The sequence below is a fragment of the Eptesicus fuscus genome, chromosome 5 (assembly GCF_027574615.1).
Source record: "Eptesicus fuscus isolate TK198812 chromosome 5, DD_ASM_mEF_20220401, whole genome shotgun sequence".
Taxonomy (NCBI): domain Eukaryota; kingdom Metazoa; phylum Chordata; class Mammalia; order Chiroptera; family Vespertilionidae; genus Eptesicus; species Eptesicus fuscus.
In genome coordinates, this window is record NC_072477.1 from 63,765,657 (window position 1) to 63,790,213 (window position 24,557).

At 52.5% G+C, this 24,557-nt stretch overlaps 1 protein-coding gene across 1 annotated transcript; it reads right to left on the reverse strand.

Annotated features, from left to right (window-relative positions):
• Positions 1-84: 84 nt before the first annotated feature.
• MAP1A (microtubule associated protein 1A) lies at positions 85-20,079 on the reverse strand. The gene is made up of 7 exons (XM_008143060.3): positions 19,842-20,079; positions 18,542-18,643; positions 10,834-10,916; positions 10,414-10,554; positions 2,207-10,217; positions 1,841-2,061; positions 85-1,650 (listed from the first exon to the last, which is right to left on the reverse strand). The coding sequence occupies exons 1-7, from the start codon at positions 20,077-20,079 to the stop codon at positions 1,495-1,497; spliced, it is 8,952 nt and encodes a 2,983-aa protein (XP_008141282.2). The 3' UTR covers positions 85-1,494.
• Positions 20,080-24,557: the final 4,478 nt, after the last annotated feature.

Here is a 24,557-nt window from a genome sequence, read left to right on the forward strand (position 1 = left end):
GAAAAATGACTATGCTTAGAGAAGCCAGAGCCCAGCAACTAAGCAATATGTGGGGTCAGAAAAACCCTAAGCAACACTATAGCATCTGTAATGAACTTGATTTATTGTTAGAGTTGAAGGCGGCTCTGTTACAGCAGCTGGGAACTACAGCAGGGAGGTGTGGGGAGAAGCAGAGCACAGCAGCACGGGTTGGGTGGGAGCTAGGAAGGACACAGGCAGGCTCGTTTTGGTTTCCACACAGTCATTTGGCAGAGAAGCTGAGTCCTGACGAGCGAGCGAGCGTCTGGATTCCTCAGTCCAGCAGTAGTCTGGCAAGGCTGCTCATTGGCTTGCTCGGGGTGAGGTCCTCTCCTGAGATGGTATTTTCAGCCTGTGTTCATCTCACTCAGTAGGAGTTAAGCTTTTTAGCTCAGCTTCCTCTCCCTTTCCTCCCTCCCTCTCCTTTCCCCCAAGTCCTCTGGCATGACCTCCACCTCCCAGATCCTCTCTAAGAGTTTGTATGGGGCTGAAAAGGCAGCCAGCGTTCCCATTTCAGCTGCAGGATGGCATAGTGGAATGTTGGGGGAGTCACACATTGCTGAGGTGTCAGATGTTGGGATGTGAGGCAGTGGCTTATTTTTAACCCATTACACACCAGGCCACAGTAGATGACCACATGCAGAAAAGCCAAGCAGGGGATGGGAAGGGATCAGGATCATTGGAATGGGTAGGTGAAAACTTCAAAAGGTCAGGGAGCTTGGAAAATTCTGGGTTTGGAGCTGGGCTCTCCTTGCCCCTTTGTGCTGCCCAGTAGGCCTGGTCTGGGCACAACTCTGGGATGTGAATGGTATGAAGCAGGGACTGGGAGGATAAGCTCTTTTCTTCTCTCACCAGTCTGTTGGTCAAGTGCTTCAAGTTTTGGGTTGAGACATTCAGATACGGAGGGAAGCAGTGGGACAGTGTAGCAGCAGTGTACCCCCAGACCTCTGCTGGAACCCAGACCCTGGTGGGTAAGGGGATGGGAGTGAAGGGTGCAGCTCTAGGCATCTCACCGACAGTATCCTGCCCCCAGGTCACATAAGTTACTATTGGAAATCCTTGGGATGCTAAATAAATAGATAGAGATAAAGAGGTACCTGGGGTTGCGGATATGATCTCCTTCCATGAGGGGGGAGGTTGCACTCTCAGATTCATCCTTAATCCCCATGCAATACCAGCATTTGGCAGTGCTAGGAGAGATGTCACTCCAGAGTTCTCAGGCATCAGATGACCTCCTATCCTAATTTTGTACCCTCTCCCTATCCTGTTACCTTTGGTTTTGAGACTCCTCTCAAGTATGGATGAGGGGAAGGGACAACCCCTCCCATTTAGCCCAGCCCAAGTTTCCACAAGACGTCCTGTCCCCCCACCCTCTCCTTCCCCAGCTCCCATGTCCCCAAACCCCAAAGACTCAGCAGTAGCCATTCTCTAAGGGAGCTGGGGGAGCAGATCCTTGGGGAAGGGAGAGTGGTTTTTTCAGAACTCAATCTTGCAGGCTGGGAAGGACTCATCCTGCATGACCACAGTGCTGCTGCTAGCCAGGACCAGGACGTTCAGTTGCTGCTGCTGCTCATGAGTCTGCTGGTACCACTCACGAGTTACCTCCGTGTCATGAGTAGGGATCAAAGTCACCTAGGAGGGAGATAAGACATGCCTGATGTGATAATGTGAAGAGAGCGTATGTGAGGGGGATGGGATACCTGATGGTCCAGGAAACTGCCCATAGTAAGGGCTCAGTCCTTTATGAATAAAGACTGTGCCCCACTATTGCCTCTTAGTAAGCTTTGACCATACTACCTCCGTGGCATCTCTTGTCACTCACCTGAAGATTCTCCCCCCATTGGGCCTTGCCCTCCAGCAGGGCATCCAGCACAGCCCGGCTTGGCTCGCCATTGGCAGGGTCATTCCCACTGACCACATAGTAGGATGCACGCACTCGTCGGAAGAAGTCAAGATCAGCAGTCTTGCCACTGCAATGATTCGGGATGTAGGCGAGATCCACATATACAGGGGGACCAGAGCCGCCCTTGGAACCCAAGGCCACTGTAGAGACAAGCCAGGACTCATTGTAGAGGGAAAGTAGACTGCTTTTGGCAACCTTCTCCTTTCCCTTCCTCCCACTCCTGGAGCCTGAGACCAGCCACACCCAGCCCCAATCCACAATCTCTCCTGTTCACATCATACTTACTTGGTCCTGCCTTGAGTCCGTTGACTAGGCCTTTGGACATGGGGCTGTGTCCATCCTTTTCGTCTGCTGGGGTGACCTGGCTTGGAGTGCTACGTGTCCGAGGTGGGACCCGGGATGCTCGATCTGCAGGCCCTTTTCCAGGGGTGGGTGAGCGTTTTCCCCGAAGATCCAGACGCCGTGCAGGAGATGCTGGCTTGGCCCGACCTGGGGCCCTGCGCCCTACTCTCCCCTGTGCCTTCTCCTTTTCCCGTAGCCTCTCTACCCTTCCAGACTCTGAGCTGAGCCCCTCAGGATCAGCCATGCACACATCGGGACGGGGAGGGGATGGGTGGGGATCTGGCTGAGGGAGTGGAGGTGGGTCATGGCCAGGCCTGGGATGGTGCATTCCACTGACCCCCCCAGCTTTGTCCACAGGCAGGAAGTCCCCATCTTCATCTGAGTCGAGGGCTGCCTCAGCTGTGATGGATGGACACTCCTCAGTTTCTGGTGGAACGTCAGAATCTGACTGTGAGGAGCCTGAGTCGCTGACTGACGTTGGGGGTGTCTCATCTGCCACAGGACATGGGCCCCCTGTGGCCCCAGGGCCCCCCGCCCGGCGCCTCCCCCCTCTCCCTACCAGCTGAGCTTCCTCAGTTGCGAGGTCACTGTCATTTGTGGATTGGGGCAGAGGTGGGTTCAGGAAGGATGGGGAGAGCTCCCCACAGTGGGGCCGGGGCTCAGAGGCACATCCCTGGGGCCCAGCCTCCATCTTAGGGGAGCCACTTCTGGATGGGCCACCAGAGGTCCCTCCAGGACACAGTGGCTGCTCAGGGGAGAGCAGACTGTCAGGCCTGGAGCTCCTCTCAGCTCCCTCAGGCCAGGCCCCACGTTCCCAGGCAGGGCAGCCCTCAGCCTCTTTTTTCTCATCCTTGGCTGGGGCAAGGCCTGGGGTGTTGGGGCTGGTTTCAGTTGGACCGTTGGTGGCATAATCTCCAGAGAGATCCTGGAAGGAGTTTGGCTTCTTGGTAGCTGCCACTGAGTACTCCAGGCGGCAGGGCAGGGTGCCATCAAACATGTCTCCAGGCAAGTTTGGAGCTGGAGCTGGAGCTGGGGCCAAGTCCAGTGACGCTGGAGGTGCTGGGCTCAAAGGAGTAAGGTCCCAAAGGCTGTGGGCAGTTGCTTCCATTCCTGGGACCAGCTCTACAGACCCCTGTTCTGCAGCCTCCAGGCCGGGAGGGAAGCGCTCGGCCACACTTGAAATCACAGGTGTGGTGGCTTCAGAGGAGGAGCCTTCAGACAGGGCTGGTGAGGCAGGTCGTGGCAGACTAGAGAGGAGAGGGGCCCCAGGAGAGCTGGGTGAGGGGAGCTGGGGCAGTGAGGAGTCCAGGCTGGGGGCCTTGGTCACTTCTAGGTACTCATCATGCCGGGCTCTGGTGGGGGGCCCTGGAGCCAGAGCCAGAGCTCGGTCCCCAGAGAAGGCAAGGGAGCCACAGGGTGCCGAGCGCGGTTCAGCTGGAGAGGGCAGCTGTGGAGGAGCTGGCTGCAATGAGGAGAAACCAAAGGCTGAAGCAGGGAAGTCCAGGCTGGGTGGGGCAGGACCCTGGTGTGAGTTTGAGGAAGGACTGGTACCTGCCTCACTTTCAGGCCACAGTTTAGGGAGCCCCGCAGGGATGGGGTGGGGGGGACTTGGGGACTGGACCTCTTTCTCTGGCTGTTCCAGAGCCCCCTTCTCTAGCTCTGAGTCACTAGTGCTGTCATCCCAGTGACTCTGGCCTGATTCCTTGGGGGATGGGGTTTTCCTATCGGGGCTACAGCTCAGGACATTACCATTAAGATGGGGGCTTGGGCCTTTACTCAGGGGGATAGGAGCACGGGGAGGTAATGCAGGGGGGGTGAGGCTGGGCTCCACACTTGGCCCTGCATCAGGCTCCTGCCTAGGTGGTACGGTGGGTCCCCCCAGAGCTGCATAGCTGAAAGATGGGGTGTCGAATTGGAGGCTCTTGGGTGAAACAGGAGATGAAAGCTCCTTCTCTGCTGATGTGTTTCGGCCAGCAGCCTCCTCCTTGGTTGAGATGTGTGGGGGCCAATCCCCAGCTGCTCCAAGAGGAGGTTCCCTAGTGGGGCACGCAGGGGCGAGCCCGGTAAGCATCATCTGCTCATATATATCCGCATACTGAAAGCTTCTCTCATCAGGATAGGGCGTGGGCTCTCTCTGCTCTGGCTCTGTCTGCTCAGGCCCCTTGGTAGCATGGCTCTTGCTGGCCTCTGGAACCTTTGAGCTGCAGGGGCTGCTGTCAGGAGCCCTGGCCTGATTTTCTTCTTCTCCTTGGCCTTCAGCCTTGCGGTAGTCCTTCCCAAGCGGGGAGTATGGCCCACCTTCCAATTCAGCTGCCCCCTCCTGCACTGCAGCCACCACACTGTCATACTCGGCAGTGCCCCAGGAAAAGGGTGCAGGAGTGCGTGGCTCAGGGACAGGGCTTGGGGGAGCTGGCGCTGGGGAGAGAGGTGCAGGTGGCAGGGGTCTGTCCTTGGGCACCCACGGTGGGATCTCAGCCAGCCATGAGTGGGTAGTGGGTTCTTTCTTTACGGGTGGCATAGTCTTAGGCTCTAGGACAGGGGTCTCTGGTCCTGGGGCCAGAGGAACCCTCTGTCCAACCATCTCAGTTGGGGAAGCCGGTGGAGAGATGATCTCAAAAGGGGAGCGGGTAAGCTTGTCTTCTTCCTCTGGTGGCAGCCCAACTGGTGACTCAGCAAGCCACCGCTCTACCTCCAGCCCTTTCTGTGATGAGGGCTCCTGGAAACCCTTGAAGCCTGAGGCCCATGGGCTCTGGGGCATATGCTCCAAGGGGGGCACTTCTTGCTCATCATCTGGCCCCTCGTCGAGGAAAGTGCTCTCCCGCTCCTCTGTGTACCGTGGCTGGACCCCCTGGCCATCCAGCTCATGCGGGTACCAGACCTTCCGCTCACAGCTCAGCTCCCTCCAGTATGTGTCCTGGGCCACATCCTCTCTGCCCCTCCAGTACCTGTCCTCCTGCTCAGATGATGTGTCCTCCCATGTCCGGGTAAATTCTTTCTGTTCTCCAACTGACTCCCCTCCGGTTGAAGACGTTTCTCTCCACTCCTGGACTACATCCTGCTCCATCCAGTACTTCTTTTCCTGCTCCAGGGCCTTGTCCTCCTGCACTGGGCTCTCTTCCAGCTCCAGAGTTTTGGTCTTTTCCAGCAGAGCTTCTTCCTTCTGTTTCACAGCTTCAACTTTTTCTGAAGATTTTTCCTCTAGGATCTTCTCCTTTGGTTTCATGGTTTTCTCCTGCGTTGGGCTCCCCTGATCTTGAGTTTTGTCCTCTTCCAGAGCCTTATCTTTCTGTTTAAGAGCCTTATTGTTTTGTTCCAGGTCTTCATCCTTCTGTCCTAAAGCCCAGTATTTTTGTTCTAAGGCCTGATCCTTCTTTTCCAAGGCTTTGTCCTTCTGTTCCTGATCCTTGACCCTCTGCTCAGGGATCTTGTCTGTCTGTTCTAAGGCCTTGCCCTTCAGTTCAAAGACCTTGTCCTCTGGAACTCTGTCTTTTGGTTCTAAGTCTCTGTCTTTTTGTTCTAAATCTTTGTCTTTTGATTCTATGGTCTTGTCTTTCCTTTCCAGGCCTGAGTCCCTTTGTCCTAAGTCTCTGACTTTTTGTCCTAAAGCCTTATCCTGCTGTTCCATAACCGTGTTCTTTTCTTCCAGAGCCTCACTTTTCTGACTAATGGCTGTATCCTTCTGCTCCAGAGTTTTGCCCTTCTGCTGTAGGACTTCATCCTTTGGGTCAGGTCCTTTGTCCTTCTTCTCTGGGGTTCTGTCTTTCAGTTCTGGAACTTGACCTTCCCACTTCATGGCAATGTCTTCCATGGCAAGGCTTGGCAAAGACTCGGGACTCTTGGTGAGGGAGCTATCAGGTGTTAGAATGTGTTCGCTGGGGCTTGTGATCCCTTCAGGTGAGTGCTTCCCATTTCCCAACAGTGTGGAGTGAGAAAATGAGCTGGAAGGTAATTTTCCATCAGGGCTCTCATCTGTGATGTCTGTCTGTGCAGAGTATCCAGTGTTCCCTTGTGTGGGAGGAGACACTGTGGCTGCACGGGGTCCTGGAATAGACACAGGGGCTAAGTGCTGAGAAGTGTCCTCAGCCTGCATCAGAGGCCCCTTTTCTTCCTTTCCAAGGCTTAGTTCCGCAAACTGGAGAGTGCCAAGATTTTCTGGAGATAGCTGCTTAGAAGAGATATCCAGAGAGGTCTCCTTGCTGGGACTCTCTTCTGAGAAAGAAAGTGACCGGGTGTCTTCTGGAGATACCTGTGGCCAAAGGTCTTTGTGTAAGTGCTGCTCTGTTAGGCCATAAGGAGACCTGGGTGCTTCCTGGTTGGCAATGTCTGGAGAGACCACGCTGAGGACAGAGAGGGACTCTGCATCATCAGGGGAGAGGCTTTGGTCAGGAAATTGGAGCATCTCGTCTTTCTGAGGTTCACCAGGTGCTTGGAGTGATGTCTTCAAATCTTTCAGAAGGGCTTCTGTTCCCAGAATTGTGCCCGTGGGCTCTCGTGCCTCCACAGTCTCAAAGACCATTGCTTTATCCTGTTCGGGCAATAGTTGGAGAGTGTAGCCTGTATGTTCCCCAACAATGCTGATGGCAGCTTCCTGAGCTTGGGGGCTCCTGGGAGGAAGCACCTTTTCTCTCTTCTCTAGTGCGTCCTCTTTAGGCCCTGGCTTGACTGTCTCCTGTACAGCATCTTCCTTGCCTACACCTGGTGTGTGCCTCATGTCTCCCCAGGAGCCTGCTTCCTGAAAGTCTTGGGGCTCAGACTTTTCTTCTACTGGGGACTGATGAAAGGGTGTGTGGGTAGCGCTGGGTGGGCCAGATGGTGGAGGAGAGGCCATCTTCACTGTGCTGTCATCTGGACTGAGGCAGCGCTCCTCTAGTTCTCCGAGGGCTGGTTCCCCTGGATATAGGGTGTGCCCTGGAGCACCAAACATTGGGGCTCCATATTGACTGTGAAGTTTCTCAGATATCTGTACATTTGTGGTCTCCTCTCCCTTTTCCACAGCTCTTTCTCCAGGCAAGCCCCTCCCTACCATCTCTCCTCTCTTCTCTGACTCTCCAGTCACAGAGAAATCCTCACAAGGTGGTGACTTAAAGCCCTTGTCTTCTTCCAGTGAGGAGGTGGGTGAGATGGTACCAGCTGATGGCACGTAGTCCAAGCCCTGAGTGGCTTCAGTGCGGGATGACGGGATGCTTGTGACTGTGTCAAGCAGTAGGGAACTCTTGCCTGTCTCCTCTGTCTGGGGAGCTGTGAGTGAAGCCACAGACTGGTCCTCAGCCACAGATGTGGCAAAGGAAGAAAGCTTGTCACACTCAGTGATTGAGGTAGCTGAGGACACGTGCTCCTCTTCAGCCAAAGGGGCAGCCACTATGTTGGGGGGGTAGGTGAGTTCAGTCTCTGGTGCTCCATAGCCTTTGCTGGAGGTGACAGGAATAACACTGTCTGTAGGCTGACTAACCTCAAAGGGGCCAGGATCTTCAGGTCCAGGGAGATCATATGCATTTGTAGGAAACCTAGGAGGAGCTGGGCGCTCCTCCGGCTCATCATGGATCTCCTCATCTGAGATGGTCTGCTCCGTCTCTGAATAACCAGGGATTGTCTCGTCCTGGATGTAAGAGACATGCTCAGTGGCTCCTGCAGGTGTGGTCAAGTTGCTTAGGAATGATGAGGTCTCCTTCTCAGGAGCCTTGCCCTGGAGTCCCAGTTCCCGGCCCCCAAGAGCCTCCCTGACCCTTGGAGTTACCTTCAAAGCTTCCTGCATATGTTTTTGGTAAAAACTCTCAGCCTTTGTCTCTTCCTCTTCCTCTTCCTCTGAAGGGTGTACTTCCTCCATTTCTTCTAATTCAGCCTTCTCTATCACATCCTCCTTTACCTCAGGTTCACTTTCCTCTCTGGCTTCTGTTCTATCAGGGAGGCTTTCTGCTTCCTTCTGTTTCTTTTCTTCCCAGGTATCTTTCTCTTTCTCTGTTTCAGCCCCAAAGTTTGTGCTTCTGTCCTTGCTGCCTTGTTCCTCAGGGATGTTTGGTACAACCTCTTTCTCTTTTATCACAGGCTCTTCTTGTTCCAGCCTTGGGACAGAGGGTAATATCCCCTGGGCAACTGTGCTTGGGAGTCCCTGCTGTGCAGTGTCTGCAAGGAGAGGTTTCTCTCCTAGACCTATGTCCCTTTGTTCAGCCAGTAACCTCCTCTCCTCAAGCTTCATCTCCTCAAAGTCCTGTGTGAGGTCCTCTGGGGAAGACAGGGCCAGCTCCCTGTGCCCACTGACTGTTGGAAGTGGTACAGCCCCCTTCTGGGCTGGGGGTGTCCGGGGCTCAGAAGACAGCTCCTTCTCCCCACGGGCAGCCCGGCTCTTGTCCATCTTGACTCTGCCAGGAGCCTTGGCTTTATAGAGGGTCTTCCGTACCTCAGGGGTAAAGGGCTTCAGGTCTGGCTTAGAAATCTTCTTGACCTCAGGTTTGATATCTTTCCTCTTCTCCTCCTTCTTGGCATCCTTCTTCTCCTCCTTCCTTCCTTCATCTCTCTTGAGCTCCTTCCTCTCCTTCTTGATCTCCTTTTTCTCTTTGTCCTTTTTCTCTTCCAGCTTTGATATTTTTTCTTTCAGGTGCTTCTTCCCCACCTTGTCTTTGATCAGCTTTCGCTTCTCTGCCTTTAATACCTCGCTCGACTCTGTCCTCACCCTTTCAGGTTTGGCAGGCTTCTCTGGGGGCTTTTCAGATGATTCCTTTACCTTCTTCTCTGTCTTGGCTAACTCCTTGGCCAGTTCTGAGCGGGCCTCCTTGGCTCCCTCTTCAGCCACTTCCTCCCGTTTGGCCAGCTTGCTCACTGCTGTCTTAGCAGTGGCCTTGAGGCTCTCCTTGCTGTCAGCCCGCTGTTTTATTTTGCTGGGTTTGAGGTTGGCAGGCACAGCCCCAGCAGCCAGGTCCTTTTGTGTGGCCACAGGGTAGCGTAGGAAGTCCAAGTGCCGAAGTTTTTCCAGGCCTTCCAAAATCTTGTTCTGGGGAGCGTTTCCTGGAAAAAGCACACGCACAATCTTCTCAGTGGGGTTGGCTGGCAGCCAGACCACCAGAGCAGTGATAGAGGTCAGGTAGGGCACTGAGATCTCAGCCTCTTTTCCATTAGACAGCACAATGCCTGTCTTAGCTTTGCTATTGCCTGCCCACTTCTGCATAAGGAACTGCATCTCCTTGCTGTCCTTGACAGGGTTGAGGACGTACATGTCCAGCCGGCCCACGCCCATCTTGTGGAAGAGGGTCAGAGGCTCAATGGTGTTGCTGACCACACGGTACAGAGGCTCAGCCTGGATGCCCAGGCGGTTTAGGTGCTGCAGAGTGAGGCAGGCCTCCTCAATGCTGCGCTTGGCCTTCCGGGAGGCATCAGGCAGCCGCAGCTTATCCGGTACGTTGAAGAAGACAACTCCAAGCTCAGGGGAGATGAGGTTCTTCACCCAGTCACTGTAGCTGCTGGAGCCCTGGGACTGCTCCTCCTCCAGTTCTGCCACCTTGCGCTGCAGGAGTCCATTGATGCCTGGCAGGTTGTCTGCCCCGATGTGTGTGAGCAGCACCGAGTCAATGCGGTCCAGGTGCCGCACCAGCTTCCAGAAGCAGGATTTGCGATCAGAGCCACCATCCACTAGGATATTGAAACCATTAACGGCAAAAAGGGCAGAGTCCCCGCGGCCGCCAGGGAAGATGTAGCAGCAAGGTTTGGAGAGCTTGAGGAAGCCCCCTGAGGTAGGGGGCTCTAGCAGGTCAAAGGGGGATGGCACATCCACGGTCTCAGAGACATACTCGGAGAACTCAGCCACACCATCCATGGTGGGCAGCGTGGGCTCAGGGTTTAGCCGGAGATGCAGGGTCTCTTGGGAACTGGATAGTCCCAGATGGCTCCAATCACCCTCCCCTAAGCAGGATACGGTGAGGAAGGCCTGGATCCCAGGGTCTCTATTGCTGAGCAATTGGGCAATCTAGAGTAATGGGAGATAGAAGGCTGATCAGGTCACTGGGGTTGACTCAGATTCAGTCTGCTAATCTCCACCACTCTCCAGGTAATCTACCTTTCTGCCAGGACCACAGATGATCATGCAATGAGATTTTCCTTCCCCACAGCTCTAGTCCTATCCCATACTCTGTTCCTCCCAGGCATGCAGGCATGGGACATACCTCTGGGTTGTGAAGAACCTGGACAAAGTTTTGATAGGAGTAGGTACCACTCTGTAGGATGAGGTCTCCCCCTGGCTCTAAACTTTGCCCACTCAAGATCAGTAGTTTGTGAGCTGACGGGCTGCTAAGTAGATGGTGAACCTAGAATGGAAGGAGGAGAGTGGTCACAGATGTAGGAAACAGGGAAGGGCACTGAATGTTCGTGTTTCTCCCCAGGACTGCAGGGACATGCTCCCCACTGGTAGCCCCACAACACCTCCATCGTGGGGCTGGAGATTGTAAGGCAGCTCAGAGGGCAGAGAAAGGATGATTCAAAGCCAAGTCCAGGAATTCTTGGCTTTACAGCAGTAGCACTGGCAAGGATGAGTTACAGCCCTTTCAAACCAGGCCCGCGTGGCAAGGCACAGGCCCTGGCCTTACCTCAGAGCTGATGCTGTCGGCACTCGGGTTTACCAGGATAACGGTCTCTAGGATTTCACTCTGGTGGCAGAGAGTCCTCTGGCCTGAGGGAGAGATGCAGGGATTTGGATTGAAGAGAGTGGGTACAGATTAAAACAGAGAGGCATTGTGCTGGGCCGGAGAGAAAAGCAGGCACTATCAGGAAATGCGGATTCAGAGAAAGAGAAGCCTGGCTCTCCCTAGATCCTGCCACTTCGGATACCGCTGAGTAAAGTCAAGGGACTGGCTCCTCCGGCCCTTCCCTTCCAGGCCTTCCTCCTCCCCTCTTCCACAGACCACCTTCTCCCTCCCTTCATCTGCCACACCCTCCGCCTGGAACTCCCGCCCAAGACTGCCCTGTTGACAAGAAGCTTTTGTCCCTCTAGAGCACTAAGCTCCTGGTGCTGCCTGGGGATGGGGGGAGGGATGGGCTCAGCTGGAGGGAGGACTCCTGGGACATGATCCTCAGCTCCCTTCTCTCCAGCAGGGTCTGCCTTGGGTTTTCGTGCCAGCAGAGTGCCTGGAAATAAGGAAATGGGTGCTTCTGTGCATTGTCTTAGACTCCCAGCCTCCTTTCCAACACCCATCCAAGGCTAGAATTTCCATTCCAAAAGACTGGGGAGACGTCGGCACTGTGGGAGATAGAGGGCTGATAGGACTCTAGCCCTGGCGTGGCTCAGTGTTTGAGGGTTGACCCATGAACAGGAGGTCACAGTTTCAAATCCTGGTCAGGGCACATGACTGGGTTGAGGGTTCAATCCCTGGTGGGGTTGTGCAGGAGGCAGCCGATCAATGATTCTCTCTTATCATTGATGTTTCTCTCTCTCCCTCTTACTTCCTCTCTGAAATCAATAAAAATATAAAAAAGAAAAAGAAATAGGGTTCTAACTTCTTGTTCTCTAACTTCTTGTTCTGTTCTCCGGTTCCTCAGACGTGCAACCAATCATATTGTTCCCACCTCACCTTCATGGCTCCAGGCTCCAGAGAGGCCGGGTTCCCTACCCTACAGCCCATCCCCTGTGAAGAGTTTCTCCTCTCATCCTTGCCCCTCTGCTACGAGAGCTTCAGCCAAGGAGAGGGGAGTTACTGGTTCACAAACAGGAAACAAGGGAGGAAAGCCTGAGAGTTCCCCAGGCCATGGAGAAAGATAAGACACCTTCAAATCCCCTATCTACTTCCATTCTCCAGGCTCACATGAAACACCACGCAATGTAGCAAAGGAAGTGGCTGCCATGCCCTGCTCCTGCCCTTGCCAATGGCAGCACACAGTGGTTACCTTACGGAGAGGTAAAGAGATGGCCTGGGGAGTGGGCTGTCTGGAGGATATTTTGTGAGGGCTCATAATCTTCTATTAGATTCTCTTCTGTGACTTGGCTCTTTCCTCTTTCTGGGGCTTCAGACAAGAGGGACTTGGGGCCAGGGCCTTTGCTGTGGAAGACCCTTGGTGCCAGGATCGGGCAGATGGGGCAGAAAGGGGCTGCAGCTGCAGCTGCAGGGGAAGTTAACTATGGAGGGAGGGAGGGAAGAAGGGAGGGGGTCACAAGATCAACCCCACACCGGGCGGGTGGGGCCCAAGAGAAGTTCGAGGGTTCTCTTTTATTCACTTGGGAACGGAGGGAAGCTTTGAGGTCAGTTCAGAGGAAGACAGGGGCAGGGCTGGGGCAGGTGAGGAATATCATGGTTTAGGAAGCAACTGGTCCTAGGCTAGCTCTAAGTAGTTTAGATTTAAAAGGGTAATTCTTACCCCCACCTCCCTCATACACACCACAAGGTTGCACATTTGAGCTAGGAAACTGGGAAAAAGAAATATCTGTGGTACACACTGGTTTGCTTCCTAGCTATCAACCCCTCCCCCCCCCCCCCCCCCCATCTGTCATTCCTTGTAGTCCCCTGTTTATAACCACTAGACTTCTCTGATTCCAGTTCCTGTGGGCCCAAGCCCCTTCTCCCTCACCCAAGTGCCCTCCAGTTCTGACTGGCAACTACGCAGTCTGCATCCTGGCCCCTCCTTTTCAGGCCCCGGAGTAAACGCTGTTTCCTCCTCTGCTCCCCTCGCGATCCCACTGAAGGGAATGGACTTGTGTTTCCTTTTTCTCTGGAGAGGACTTCTTGTGAGTCAGGGTCACTTCTGTTGGCCAGTGACGGGGTGAGGGTGGGCTGCGGATGCTGAGGCTGAGCCGGCGGGAGGGCAGGTGTCTCCGCAGTGAGGCGGCGGGGAGGGGAGCCGCGCGGGCAGCTGCAGTTTGCCGCAGTGTGTGAGTGTGTGCGAGTGTGCGCGCTGAGCTCAGGCTCCAGCTCCGCCCCCGCCCCCGCCCCCGCCCCCACCCCAGCATGACAAGTCATTTTCTTGACTGCCTCTGCATGGCGGGGGGGAGGGGGGGATGGAGGGGGGAGCTGTCGGAAGTGGGGTACGAAAAGCGGGAGAAGAAACTGGCTCCTCTGCTCCAGAGCCCCCATCTTGGGAAGAGAAGCAGAGAGGAGGTGGGGGTGGGGGTGGGGCTGAGACTGGGAACCCGTGCGGGTGACAGGACTGGGAATGCAGGGCAGCTGCTCGGGAGGGAGCGCGCTTAATCTCCAGAGTGGCCTCTCAGTCTCCAGAGAGAGCCAGAAAGGGGTGGGGGGCTTAGAGTCCCAACCTCAAGCTAGTCGCAGGGAAAGGGGTACGGGGAACCCGCCGCAAATAGGTCGATCTGTGAAGAGGCGCGCCAGGTCTTAATGACCCTCTCCTCCCTTCTTTTCCACAGCGTACCCCCACCTTCCCTTAATAGGCAAAGACTCGCTGTCCTGCTCGCCCCCAACATAGGAGCAGCGGAGCAATCTAGCAGCTGACACCCAGATACCCTCCGATTAGGTACATTCCCATAATATCCGCCTTCCCCTCAGATTCTTCTGCCCCTGACCAAAGACACAGCCCCAAACTCTTCCAGCGCCCGGGCTGCCAGACACAGCCAGTGACACCACCCTCTGCTGCTGCCGGAGGCTGATGTCTCCCAGCCCAGCCTGGCCTCCTTGGCCTCTGCCTGGGTCTGGGTCCAGGCTGGCCTCCAAGCCAGTACTGTTCAGCTATCTCCATTCCCTCACACTGCCCCCCCCCCCCCCCGGACCGGTTCCAGACACATCAGATAGGTATGAACTCTCTTCCCGTTATCCCCATCCCACCTCCCTATCACAGCACCCCCGTTCCTCTTGCCAAGCCCTTCGGTTCTTACCCTGGGTGTGAGAGGGAGCCCCTCATGGAGGCTGCAGCTCCGGCCTCAGCCGGCAGCTTCAGGGAAGAGTCTGCGGCACTTGGGGTGGGAATGGGGTGGGGGGGCGCTAGATGGGGAGGGCGGTGCCAGGGCGGGGAAGAGGGGCTGGTCCATGACGAGGCACTGGAGACTTAACTGTTTCTGTGCCTTTACAACGTCAGTGCTCTGGTGCCTCTCCCGCGGCTCTGAGGGGTCTGAAGGGTTGTCTAGCAGCTCAGAGAGGCAGGTGGTCTCCAACGGCCCACAGAACCCTTCGCCCCCAATCCTGCGTAGTCAGGAAATACTCTTTTAGCATCAGCCAAAAGACCAAAGCCCTGTGCTCCGGCACACTGTGGGGGACAGAGGAGGTGTGGGCTGCCTGCCCCCGCCCCCTTCTCTCAGGAGCCATCTGCTGCCTCTCTCCTCAGACCCTGGGAATGACCTTCAATCCCAGGAGGAACGGGAGACAAAGGGGCTGGGGGCCTGAAAGCACAGTGTAGGAGTGAGGGGACTGCTTGAGACGAAGGCTGGGGAGCAGAGTTGTGCTGAGCTCTGTCAGTGGCTTCCGAGCCACAGCTACAGAAACCAGGGGAGGGCAGAAATAGGTATCATTTCAGGTTGGAGGGTAGTTGGAAATTCTGGAGTGGACACGTGGTCCTAGACAATCTGGGGTGGGGCACAGGAACCCTGGGGACGTGCAATTTTCTGCACTTTTCTATGTCTCTCTGATGTCTCTGTCTTATACTACCTCAAGCCGTCCAATATTGGCTCTGTTTCCCTTAGTCTCTGCCTCTGTCTCAGAGTTAGTGACGGAGGATTCAAAGGGAGGAACTGGAGCTCTCTAGCACTCAGTTCCAACCTGGTGATGTGCTCCCACAAAGTCCTTCCCTGCCTTCTTCCTTTCCATCAACCTTCCCCAGGCCTGGCCAACTCCTAAAGCCTTCTTCACATTGCCATCCACCCACTCACCCCAGCACCAGCCACACCCTTGCCCCAGGCTGCCAAGAATTGCTTTTGAAGGTCAGAGAAGCCAAAATAGTCTCTGCTCTCAGCATCCCCCATCCCCTGTAAACTGCAGCCAGAGTAGAGGAGGAGCTGAGTCACCAGTACTGGGGAGAGGGGGAGACAAAGGAGGAGGTATCTTTGCTCAGATCCGGGGATGCAAAGCAGCAGCATGGCAACAGCCCCATTTGGATAGAGGAAGCCATCTGCAGAGATACAGAACACAAATCAGGCTGAGTTCCGAGCATCACAAAAGAGAAACACATCCCTTCTGCAACTTCATACTTCTTATTTCCTCCCATCTCAAACCTTCTATCTTCTCTGCTTTCCAGGGCCCTCTAGGGTGGGCTGAGAGGGAAACTTGAGTAGATATTGGCTTGAGAACAAAATAACATTTCCCACCTCAGTGCAGAGCCCACCCTTATTCTCAGATGCTAACCCTGGGCCTGGTTTCAACTCACGGTGGAGTTTTCCCTCAGCCCTCACCCTCTGAACAGCCACCCCCCACAACCAGTCCTTCACCTGCTGTGTTCTGCTGCCATGAAATTGTGAGGTGCCTGAGCTCAGACACAAAGAGACATCCAAAGTCCTGGATTTGAGACCTCACTCTACTATTTTATTAATCATGCAATTAAATGTCAATTAACCTCTCTGAAAGCTTGCTTTCACTATAAAGTGAGTCTAACATTAGTACCATTCTCCAATAATGCTGTGAGGAGTGTACAAAAGATGTAAACGTGCTTTATTCTTAGAATCCTAAACCTGCAGTGCACAAATACCACTGGAAATCTGTCTCTCTTTTGTAGAAGATTTATGAGCGGTCATCCAGGTCATCAAGGAAATCCTAAATCAGAATCTCAAGCCAGACGAACTCTAGAGAGTACCCTTAGCTCTCAGGTAAACCCAAAACTGGAAGTGCCTTCAGGAAAGGGCTTCAAGATCTATTCATGTCCCTGCTTTCCCATTCTAGACAGCAATGCAAGCCCCAGCTGTAGAGGACAATGAGCTGCTCTGCTAATTCAGAATGGCTTTCACTGAAGGTAACAGAACTAGCACTTTCAGTGGTAATGGAGAGTCAGACAGAAGACCTCCACACTGGCCCTTCAGCCTGTGTGTCCTAGAGCCCCAGAATATCAATCATGAATTATAAATTATGAAGACCTCTCCCTTTCCTATAGGTGTCTGAGAGTAGAAGTATCAGAGTGTTATTCAAGCTCAGTTTTCCACTATCCTAACTGTTTCTGGGTTTACTTTATAATGTTTGGAAGCCCCAGCTTTTTGCAGGGGTTAGAAAGGAAGGCTCCAAGTCATGGTTGGAGACTGACTACCCAAAATTCACCTAGGAAATCATTACCAGATTTGACCACTAGAAGGAGCTGGGCCACTGACTCTACTTCAGAGGGTCCCTCCTTTTCCCAGTGTGGAGAGTGTGGAGGGGGAGGTGGCTAGGAATGATTGTGCTCTCCTTGTCATTGTAGGGTACATTTTTGTCCCTTTTTAAAGCATTTTGGCAGAGGGCTTAAGCAGAGATGAGCAGGATGGCAGTCCAGCCTCCAGGGTGGTCAGAAAGGATTAAGTCATAAGGTACTAGCATATCCCCTGGAGCCCCCCAGCCTAGCAGCCTGGTTCCCTTTGCCTCCCCATTAAAGGGAGGCTGAAGGGAGGGGCAGTGTCTGCAGCTGCTCTAGGCTGACTGTTGTTTGTGGGGACAGCTGAAAGAGGAGCCAGCAGGGGTGGGGCTGTGGCTGTCTTGAGCCATGTGGGTTTTTCCAGGAAATTCTCTACTATTCTCCAGGGACATAAACCAGGCCACCAAAAAATAAAAAATAAGAAATAAAAGTAAAATGTCCAAACCTAAAAAAATTCAGTAGGCTAAAGTAAGCCCTCGTCTTGGGTGTATGGCCCTAACCCCCCAAGGACACCACAGCATAACACTTTGATTGAAAAGATCTAGTTGGTGTTTCTATATTAGCGCTTGTTTAGAGTAACTATGCATCTCCCTGTAAGCAGATGATTCCCAAGCATCCTCGCATCTTAATTTAAAAAATGGCTAAGTATTTTGGTTTAAGTTCTGTACATTCATACATCATTCCAGAAAGCAGCCTAATCTTAAGTCTCTGTGGCCAAAAGGATGGGATTAGAGAAATCAGTGTAAATTATTAACATCAGCAGTTACTCCTCAAACTTCAATTCAATCATTAATTTCATCTGTTATCATCCCCCGATCCAATTTTGCACCCAAGCTCCTACGAGTAATAAGTGGTAAAACTATTGATTTTCAATCATCCGTGCTAATGGAGGAAGCCATGACATGAGTAGTTCTAAACAGAAGGCAGTCTCAAAACAGTGAGCATCTAGCTTCACAGAAAGCAGTCACATCTAGAAAATGCCAGCCCCACATTTTTTAAATGCTGCACATATTCCTAGGATAATAAAGCATTAGTCATATTGACCTTGTCTTCTCTCTCTGGTAGCATCTTCAGAGGAGTCAGTGCTCAGGGAAATGACCAAAGGTGTGGCAGTTAGCAGGAGGAGCGGGAAGAGAAGGGGACGTGGCTATGTACTATACTGAATAATTGAGAATAATCTATATAAGATATGAATTCAGTCATCTTATGCAGTAACTGTTGAGCTGGATGGATTTTTATAGTCCATGAAGGCACTGGCGCATGGATTGGTATGCCAACATTTACCAACAGCAGGACCAGAATGCCCAGCACTTTTATAATGAGATGTAGAGCTTGCTGAAGTCTCCCCACAGATACTGTCATGGACTGATAGCTCCTAAAATATTATTTTCTCAAATACCTGACCCATTTCTCCCACCCATCAGGATGGGGAACTGCATGCTGTGCACTTTGATCTCAGAGTCAAACCTCAAAGTAGCAATAAATCCAGGAGACCCTGCTTGCACTCTGGGTTTGATGGTGCTGATCAGCCTTTTGTACCAGATTTCTGCTCTGCTCTGGGGATCTGTTGCCTGAACCAAGGGAGAAACCAGAAATCCTGAAACCGGAAGAGTAGGCTGTGCAGTCTGAAGGGAGTTCTAAGCAAGGATCTCGAAGGCAAGTGGGGGATTCAAGGGTCTCTGTAAAGGGAGCAAGAGGCTGGGGTACACGGAGAGGGGAACGCGAAAAAGAGAGTGAATCTGTGCATGGAAGATGATTGGTCATTCATGAGAAGTACCTTGTTTCCTTAGTGCATGTCAACAGCTGTCCATAAACCACCCTCAAGTAGAAATCACATCCTCCAGGCTTCTTCCACCCTCAGACCATCTCTCTGAGAAGGGTACTGGATATGTGGGAATAGTTATGGAGCTTTACAACTTTCCCCTGAGGAATCCCTCCCTCCTCCCCCACCCAAATCTCCCACAAGGCCAGTTCTACCAGGAAGAGTGGATCTCTGCTCTTCAGTGACCAACCCTCACCCAAAGAACTGAGACAAATGACACGAGTCCTAACCTTTGACCTCTGAAGAGAAGTGAGCTAGGTGCCGGGTAATGAAGAGTCTCAATTGTTGGTTCAAATCAAAGGATGATAAGTCAATGTTCCAGGAGAGAATCCCTGTGAGAGAGAAAAGAAACAAAGAGCACTCTAGAGAAGGTCAGAGGGGCTGGACTGCAGGGAGCACTTACAGGCTCACAAGAGGGGTAAGGAGAGGGAGAGGATAAGGACAGCTGCCATGATCAGTCAGTCACACGGATGTCTTTAAGAAAGGTGGTTAGTGCCTGTGTCTGTCTCCCATCCTTTCTTGGCCTTTGCCTGAGCCAGAGGGAGCGGGGCAGAGTTTAGGCCAATGATGGGCAACCTTTTGAGCTTGGTGTGTCAAACTTCGCCAAAAAACTGAGCATAACTCGGGTAGTGTGTCACTTTGAGGAAAAAAAACATTATTTCGCAAATGTTTCATCCTCAGGAGCAGCAAATGTTTCATCCTCGGCATGCGGCCGCGTGTCATCAGAAATGGCTACGCGTGTCAGTGCTGACACGCGTGTCATAGGTTCGCCATCCCTGGTATAGGCTAAACTTGGTCACTAATGAGTTTGTATGTAGCAATTTTCTTGCAGAGTTGCCCAATTGTGATAGAAGTGACATCCAAGGGACTATTCCTAGATACCAGGGGTGCCTTCCCTGTCCTTATAGCTAAGTAGGATTCTGGACTCTCTTTCTATCCCCCCCTCCTTCCCTCCACCCCTTGCAGGCTTACTTCCACCCGCAGGTGGCTCCGCAGCACTGCGCCACTGGCTGTCAACTAGTCAGGGAGGTGAGGACGGAGAGCTGGTGGCCACAAAGGTCACTCTCTCAGGTTGGCCGCCCACACTGGGAGATCTGAGATTTGCCCGCAGCGTTCAGAAAGCTCCCTGTGCGTGTTCAGGGATCCTAAAGAAGAAGCTAAGGTAGGGACATGGAATCTTCAGGGGAAGGTGAGGACTTTCAGGACATCTGGACCGAGACACTGAGGGAGAGAGGGTGTGACCAGAGCGGACCCAGGGGCTGCCCAGAGCTAACCCGACTCAGGGAGATTGCGGAATGCCACGGGGTGTGCGGGGGGAAGGGGGAAGCAAGATGCTGGCAGGCGGGGAGGACGCGTGACATGGAAGATGCAGGTGACAGGGGCGGATGATTCAGATTAACAGGACGCGCGGATTTCAGGAATTGCACAGTAGGGATGGAGAATGCAGACGTACGCTCTGGGAGGTAAATGCAGCCGGCGGAGAAGCTCGGGAGGGAGGATGTCCCGAGCACAGCCAGGACAGCGGCTCACCTTGTTCAAGGTGGGCCCGCACGGCCCTCAGCTGACTCTCTGTACCGATATCGCCGATCACGATGAGCAGCGAGTGTTTCCGCAGGTCCCAGCGTGCAGCCGCCACGGTGGCTCTGGCCTCGCACAGCGGCTCCGCGGGGTTTAGAGACAGCAGTGAGCTGGGGCTGGGGAGCCGCAGTCCGGGACTTGTCTCCATGGTAACGCCTCGAGGCCGCCAGGGCCCAGCCTCGGTCTCCATGGAAACTCCGTTTGACTGCTAGGCCGGCAGCATCCGCCGCAGGGAGAGTGCGCGCGGTTCTTAAAGGCCGGCGGCAGGAGCCGCTCATTGGCTGCTGCCTGTCAGGAGGCGGAGCCTTGGCGCCGCAGGGGCCGGGCTAGTGCCCGGATGCTCCGGCTCTCTGCGGTCGCGCTCGGCCAGGGGCGGGGCGTTGGTGTCCGCCCCTTTCCTCTCGGGCTGGTTCTCCCGAGGGCGCTCCCACTCCGACTTGGGCCCGGGTGGGGGTTCTGAGGGGCCGGGTGGAGGGGAGAGTCGATTGCCTGAGCGACGGGAGAAGCTTCTAGTTAGGATGTTTCCCCTCTAAGCACTGCCTGGCCCTTCCGCGCCTCGCCGGGACTGAGGGAGCCATCTTGTCCCTCTGTCTCCGTTTTGTATCGCTGTCTCCACCTGTGTCGGTGTGTCTGTGTGACCATTGTCTGGCAGGTTCCTTTGTGCTTGTTTGTTTGTTTGTCTTTTTGCCTCTGCCTGCCCGGGCCTTATCCTCCATCCTCGGCCTCCCTGTCCCCATTGCCCCAGGCCCCGGGAGTGCTCAGGAAGGCCGCGCAGTGTTGGAGGGACGGGATGACCTTCCGGCCCTGAGTCCCCGGTGAGTGTTCCTCCGAAGAGAGTGGTTGGCTCGTCTCCATCTCCGCTGAGTGCGGGCCTGGAGAGCAGTGAGCTCAGACTGCAGCCCGGAGGATGTGGGTAAAGCCCAGGGAAGAGACCTTGCCGACCACCGGTTGTGTGTGTGGCTCAGTGGGTTGAGCCACCTTGGGGGTTGTTGTTCTCCCAGGGAATTCTATGTGAGCCCAAGAGGAGGTCGAGCCTTCCCTAAACCAAAGAACCAGGGCCTGGGGAAGAGGACTAAGGGGGCCGGCGCTGTTTTATGACTGACTGGAACATCCTTGTAAAAATGGTGTGTGCCGCGAGCCTACCCTCACCCATCCCTCATCGTGTCCCCGCCACCACCTGCTCTGCGCTCCAGCTTTTTACAAACAGTAAACATGTACAGACAGGGAACTCTTCGGTACCTGTCTGTGTCCGACAGAGAGCCTGGCTATCGCCCTAGCACTCCAGCAGCATTTTTGGGGTCCCATTTGGGAGATGGTACCGGGTAGAAAGCAGCACATGACCTGATCCAGCAAGGCTGCCTATGAGCGCATTATGATCCACTGCCTCTCCGGAGGCCCTGAGGAGGATTGGACAGTGTCTGCATGGCAAATACCTCACAGCAATCCTGTTCCCTAGCATGGAGCACGGAGCAAACTGGAACATTCTGCAATCAATGTAGACATGACCCTACCTGAAACTAATATAATATTGTATGTCAATTATATCTCAGAAAGAAATTGGAGATGGCCTTGAAAATCCTTTTTTGTGTGTGTCAGGGAGGGAGAAATAGGACTGGCAGAACCCTGGCCGGTGTGGCTCAGTTGGTCAGGCATTGCTCAGTGTACTGAAAGGTTGGATTCCCTGCCAGGGTACATGCCGGGATTGCAGGCTCCGTTGATGTTTCCCTCTCACATTGATGTTTCTCTCTCTCTCTCTCTCTCTCTCTCTTCCTCTATCTCTAAAAATCAATTTCTTAAAATCTTTTTTTAAAAAAGAAAGTATTGGGAGAACATCAGATAGTGGTGTTGCCTCGCCCTATATGACACATAAGACAATGTTCTGCTACACCACTTGAAGATTCCAATCTGAAAAGAGTGTCAGGAGAGGAAGAGGACAGTTTCCATAGCAACTGTAGAGATGAGGCCTTTAGCTAGTACCCGGCCTCAGAATAAGGGTCAGCAGCAGTTAACTACAAGCTCTGCTCTCATCAAGTCTGACAGGTTAGACAATAGATCTGAATGGTATAGGGAAGGACCATGCACCGATCTGATGGTAGGGGCAGAAATGCAGGCCTACGATCTCAGGCCCTGCTAGAATTGGGTTTTAATTAGAGCTGCAAATTCAGACCCTGATGGTACTAATATTGCATATATATACTGAATGAGTATTCACCAGGCTCTTTTGCCAAAGGCAGACAATGTCATAGAAAGATTGGCTACAGGTATCTCTTAATTACCCCCACTCTTTCCTGGTTCAACAGCATCCCAGCCATTGGGTGATGATGCCAGTATCATCATAATATCAGAAAATATTTTCAGCCCTAGCTGGTTTGGCTCGGAGGATAGAGTGTCGGCCTGCAGACTGAAGGGTCCTGAGTTCGAGTCCAGTCAAGGGTACATGCCCAGGTTGCAAGCTTGATCCCCAGTGTGGGGCATACAGGACGCAGCCCATTGACTCTTTATCATCATTGATGTTTCTATCTCTCCCTCTCTCTCTCTGAAATCAATAAAAATATTTTTTAAAAAAGAAAATATTTTCAAGTGTCAAATGGCACAAAGCACTGAATAAAATGTTCTAGAAAACTATGGAGTGTTAGCATCTATGCTCCAGAGAATTTTACAACTGAAGACAGAAAACACTGATGCGCATGTGTATAAAGAAATATATTTATAGATGAATTACAAAGTATATGAAAACTTATTTTGTGTTTAGGAATAGTGTGCTGTGGCAGGAGCCTTGACATTCAAGGGCCTACCCGAGGGGACTGTTCGGAACATGTGATATGCATTACTGTGAGGCACATGCAGTAGTATGTAGTATAGAGTCCACTGTAGGGTTTGATTTTAACTGTCTACTCCTGGACTATTCAGTTATGATTTTGGGGGGAATTCTCCTATTCTAGTTTTTTCCATACTCTTGCCATGCAGCATTGGCAGATATAGTGGTTACAACCAATACTTTTCAAACTATTTGTGATAAAGAATCCTTGAATTGTGGAAGGAGCCTCTAAGGATCCACCACTAAAAGAGGTTAGAGGACATGCACAGGAAGGCAATATTATAGGCTGGTTTCTTGGGCGTGCAATGGAGTGGGCACAAGGCAGAAGGTAGTATAAGTCTCACATGAAAGGTAATGGTAGCCTTGGCTAAGTTTAAACTAGTTAGGTGAGTCTCAGCCCCCAGACCTTCATCAGTTCATAATATACTATATAATAAAGAGGTAATATGCAAATTGACCCTCACACCCTCACAAGATGGCTGTCTATGACCAGGCCAGCAGTGGGGTTAGTGAGGGACGACCAAACTACTGAACAAGCAGGCTGCGTGGGGCGCCCAGGCCAGCAGGGGGATTAGTGAGGGACGACCAAACAACTGAACAAGCAGGCTTTGTGGGGCAATCAGGCCAGGCGGGGGGGGCGGGCAGTGAGGGGCGATCAGGCAGGCACACAGAGGCAGTGAGGGATGACCAGGCAGGCAGGCAGGTGAGTGATTAGGAGCCAGAGGTCCAGGATTGTGTGAGGGATGTCCGACTGCCAGTTTAGGCCTAAACCAGGAGTCGGACATCCCCCGAGGGGTCCCGGATTGGAGAGGGTGCAGGCTGGGCTGAGGGGACCCCCTCCCCCGTGCACAAATTTCATGCACTGGGCCTCTAGTATAGTGATAAATTACCCAGTAGGTAAATTATGCACATCTTAACAAAGTAGGAGGGGGAATAACAAGTGGATGTGGAGAAAAGAGGAAAAGAGAACCCTGGTACACTGTTGGTGGGAATGTAGCCACTATAGGAAATGGTATGGAGGGTCCTCAAAAAATTAAAAATAGAACTACTGAATGATCCAGTTATTCCACTTCTGGATATTTACCCAAAGAAAATGAAAACACTAATTTGAAAAGATATATGCACTGTTGGTTTAATTGCAGCATTATTTACAATAGCTAAGATATGGAAACAACCTAAGAGTCCATCCATAGATGAATGGATAAAGAAGATGTGGTATATACTATGTACAATGGAATATTACTCAGTAATAAAAAATGAAATCTTACCATTTGTGACAACATGAATGGAACTAGAGGGTATTATGCTAAGTAAAACAAGTCAGACGAGAAAAATATATGATTTTATTTATACGTGGAATCTAAAAAACAAATGAACAAAACAAACTCATAAATTCAGAGAATAGATTTGTGATTATCAGAAGGATAGGAGGTAGGGGAGGCGAAATGGATGAAGAGAGTCAATTGTATAGTGATGGATGGTAACCAGATGTATTGTGGTGATCACTTTGTTGTGTTTACAAAGGTGGAATTGCTATGTTGTACACGTGAAACTAATATGCTATATATCAAAGTATGAGGGGCATTTCTAAATTTTTTCTGGAAATAATTTCATATTTGCATTTAAATTAAATTATTGAAGTTGTCCTCATGAGAAAAATCAGAACTTTACTGAAATTAATTACACTCATCTTGGAATTATGTGTGTGGGGGAGTGGAGGGCAACATAATCCTTTCAATGTTGAGGGTCTTCATAGGACTTAGGCCAGCTCTGAAAATTCATAAAGAAAAGATATTGGCTCCTCCCTTACTTCTAGACCCTGAATGTCATTAGTTTTTTGGGGGATCTGA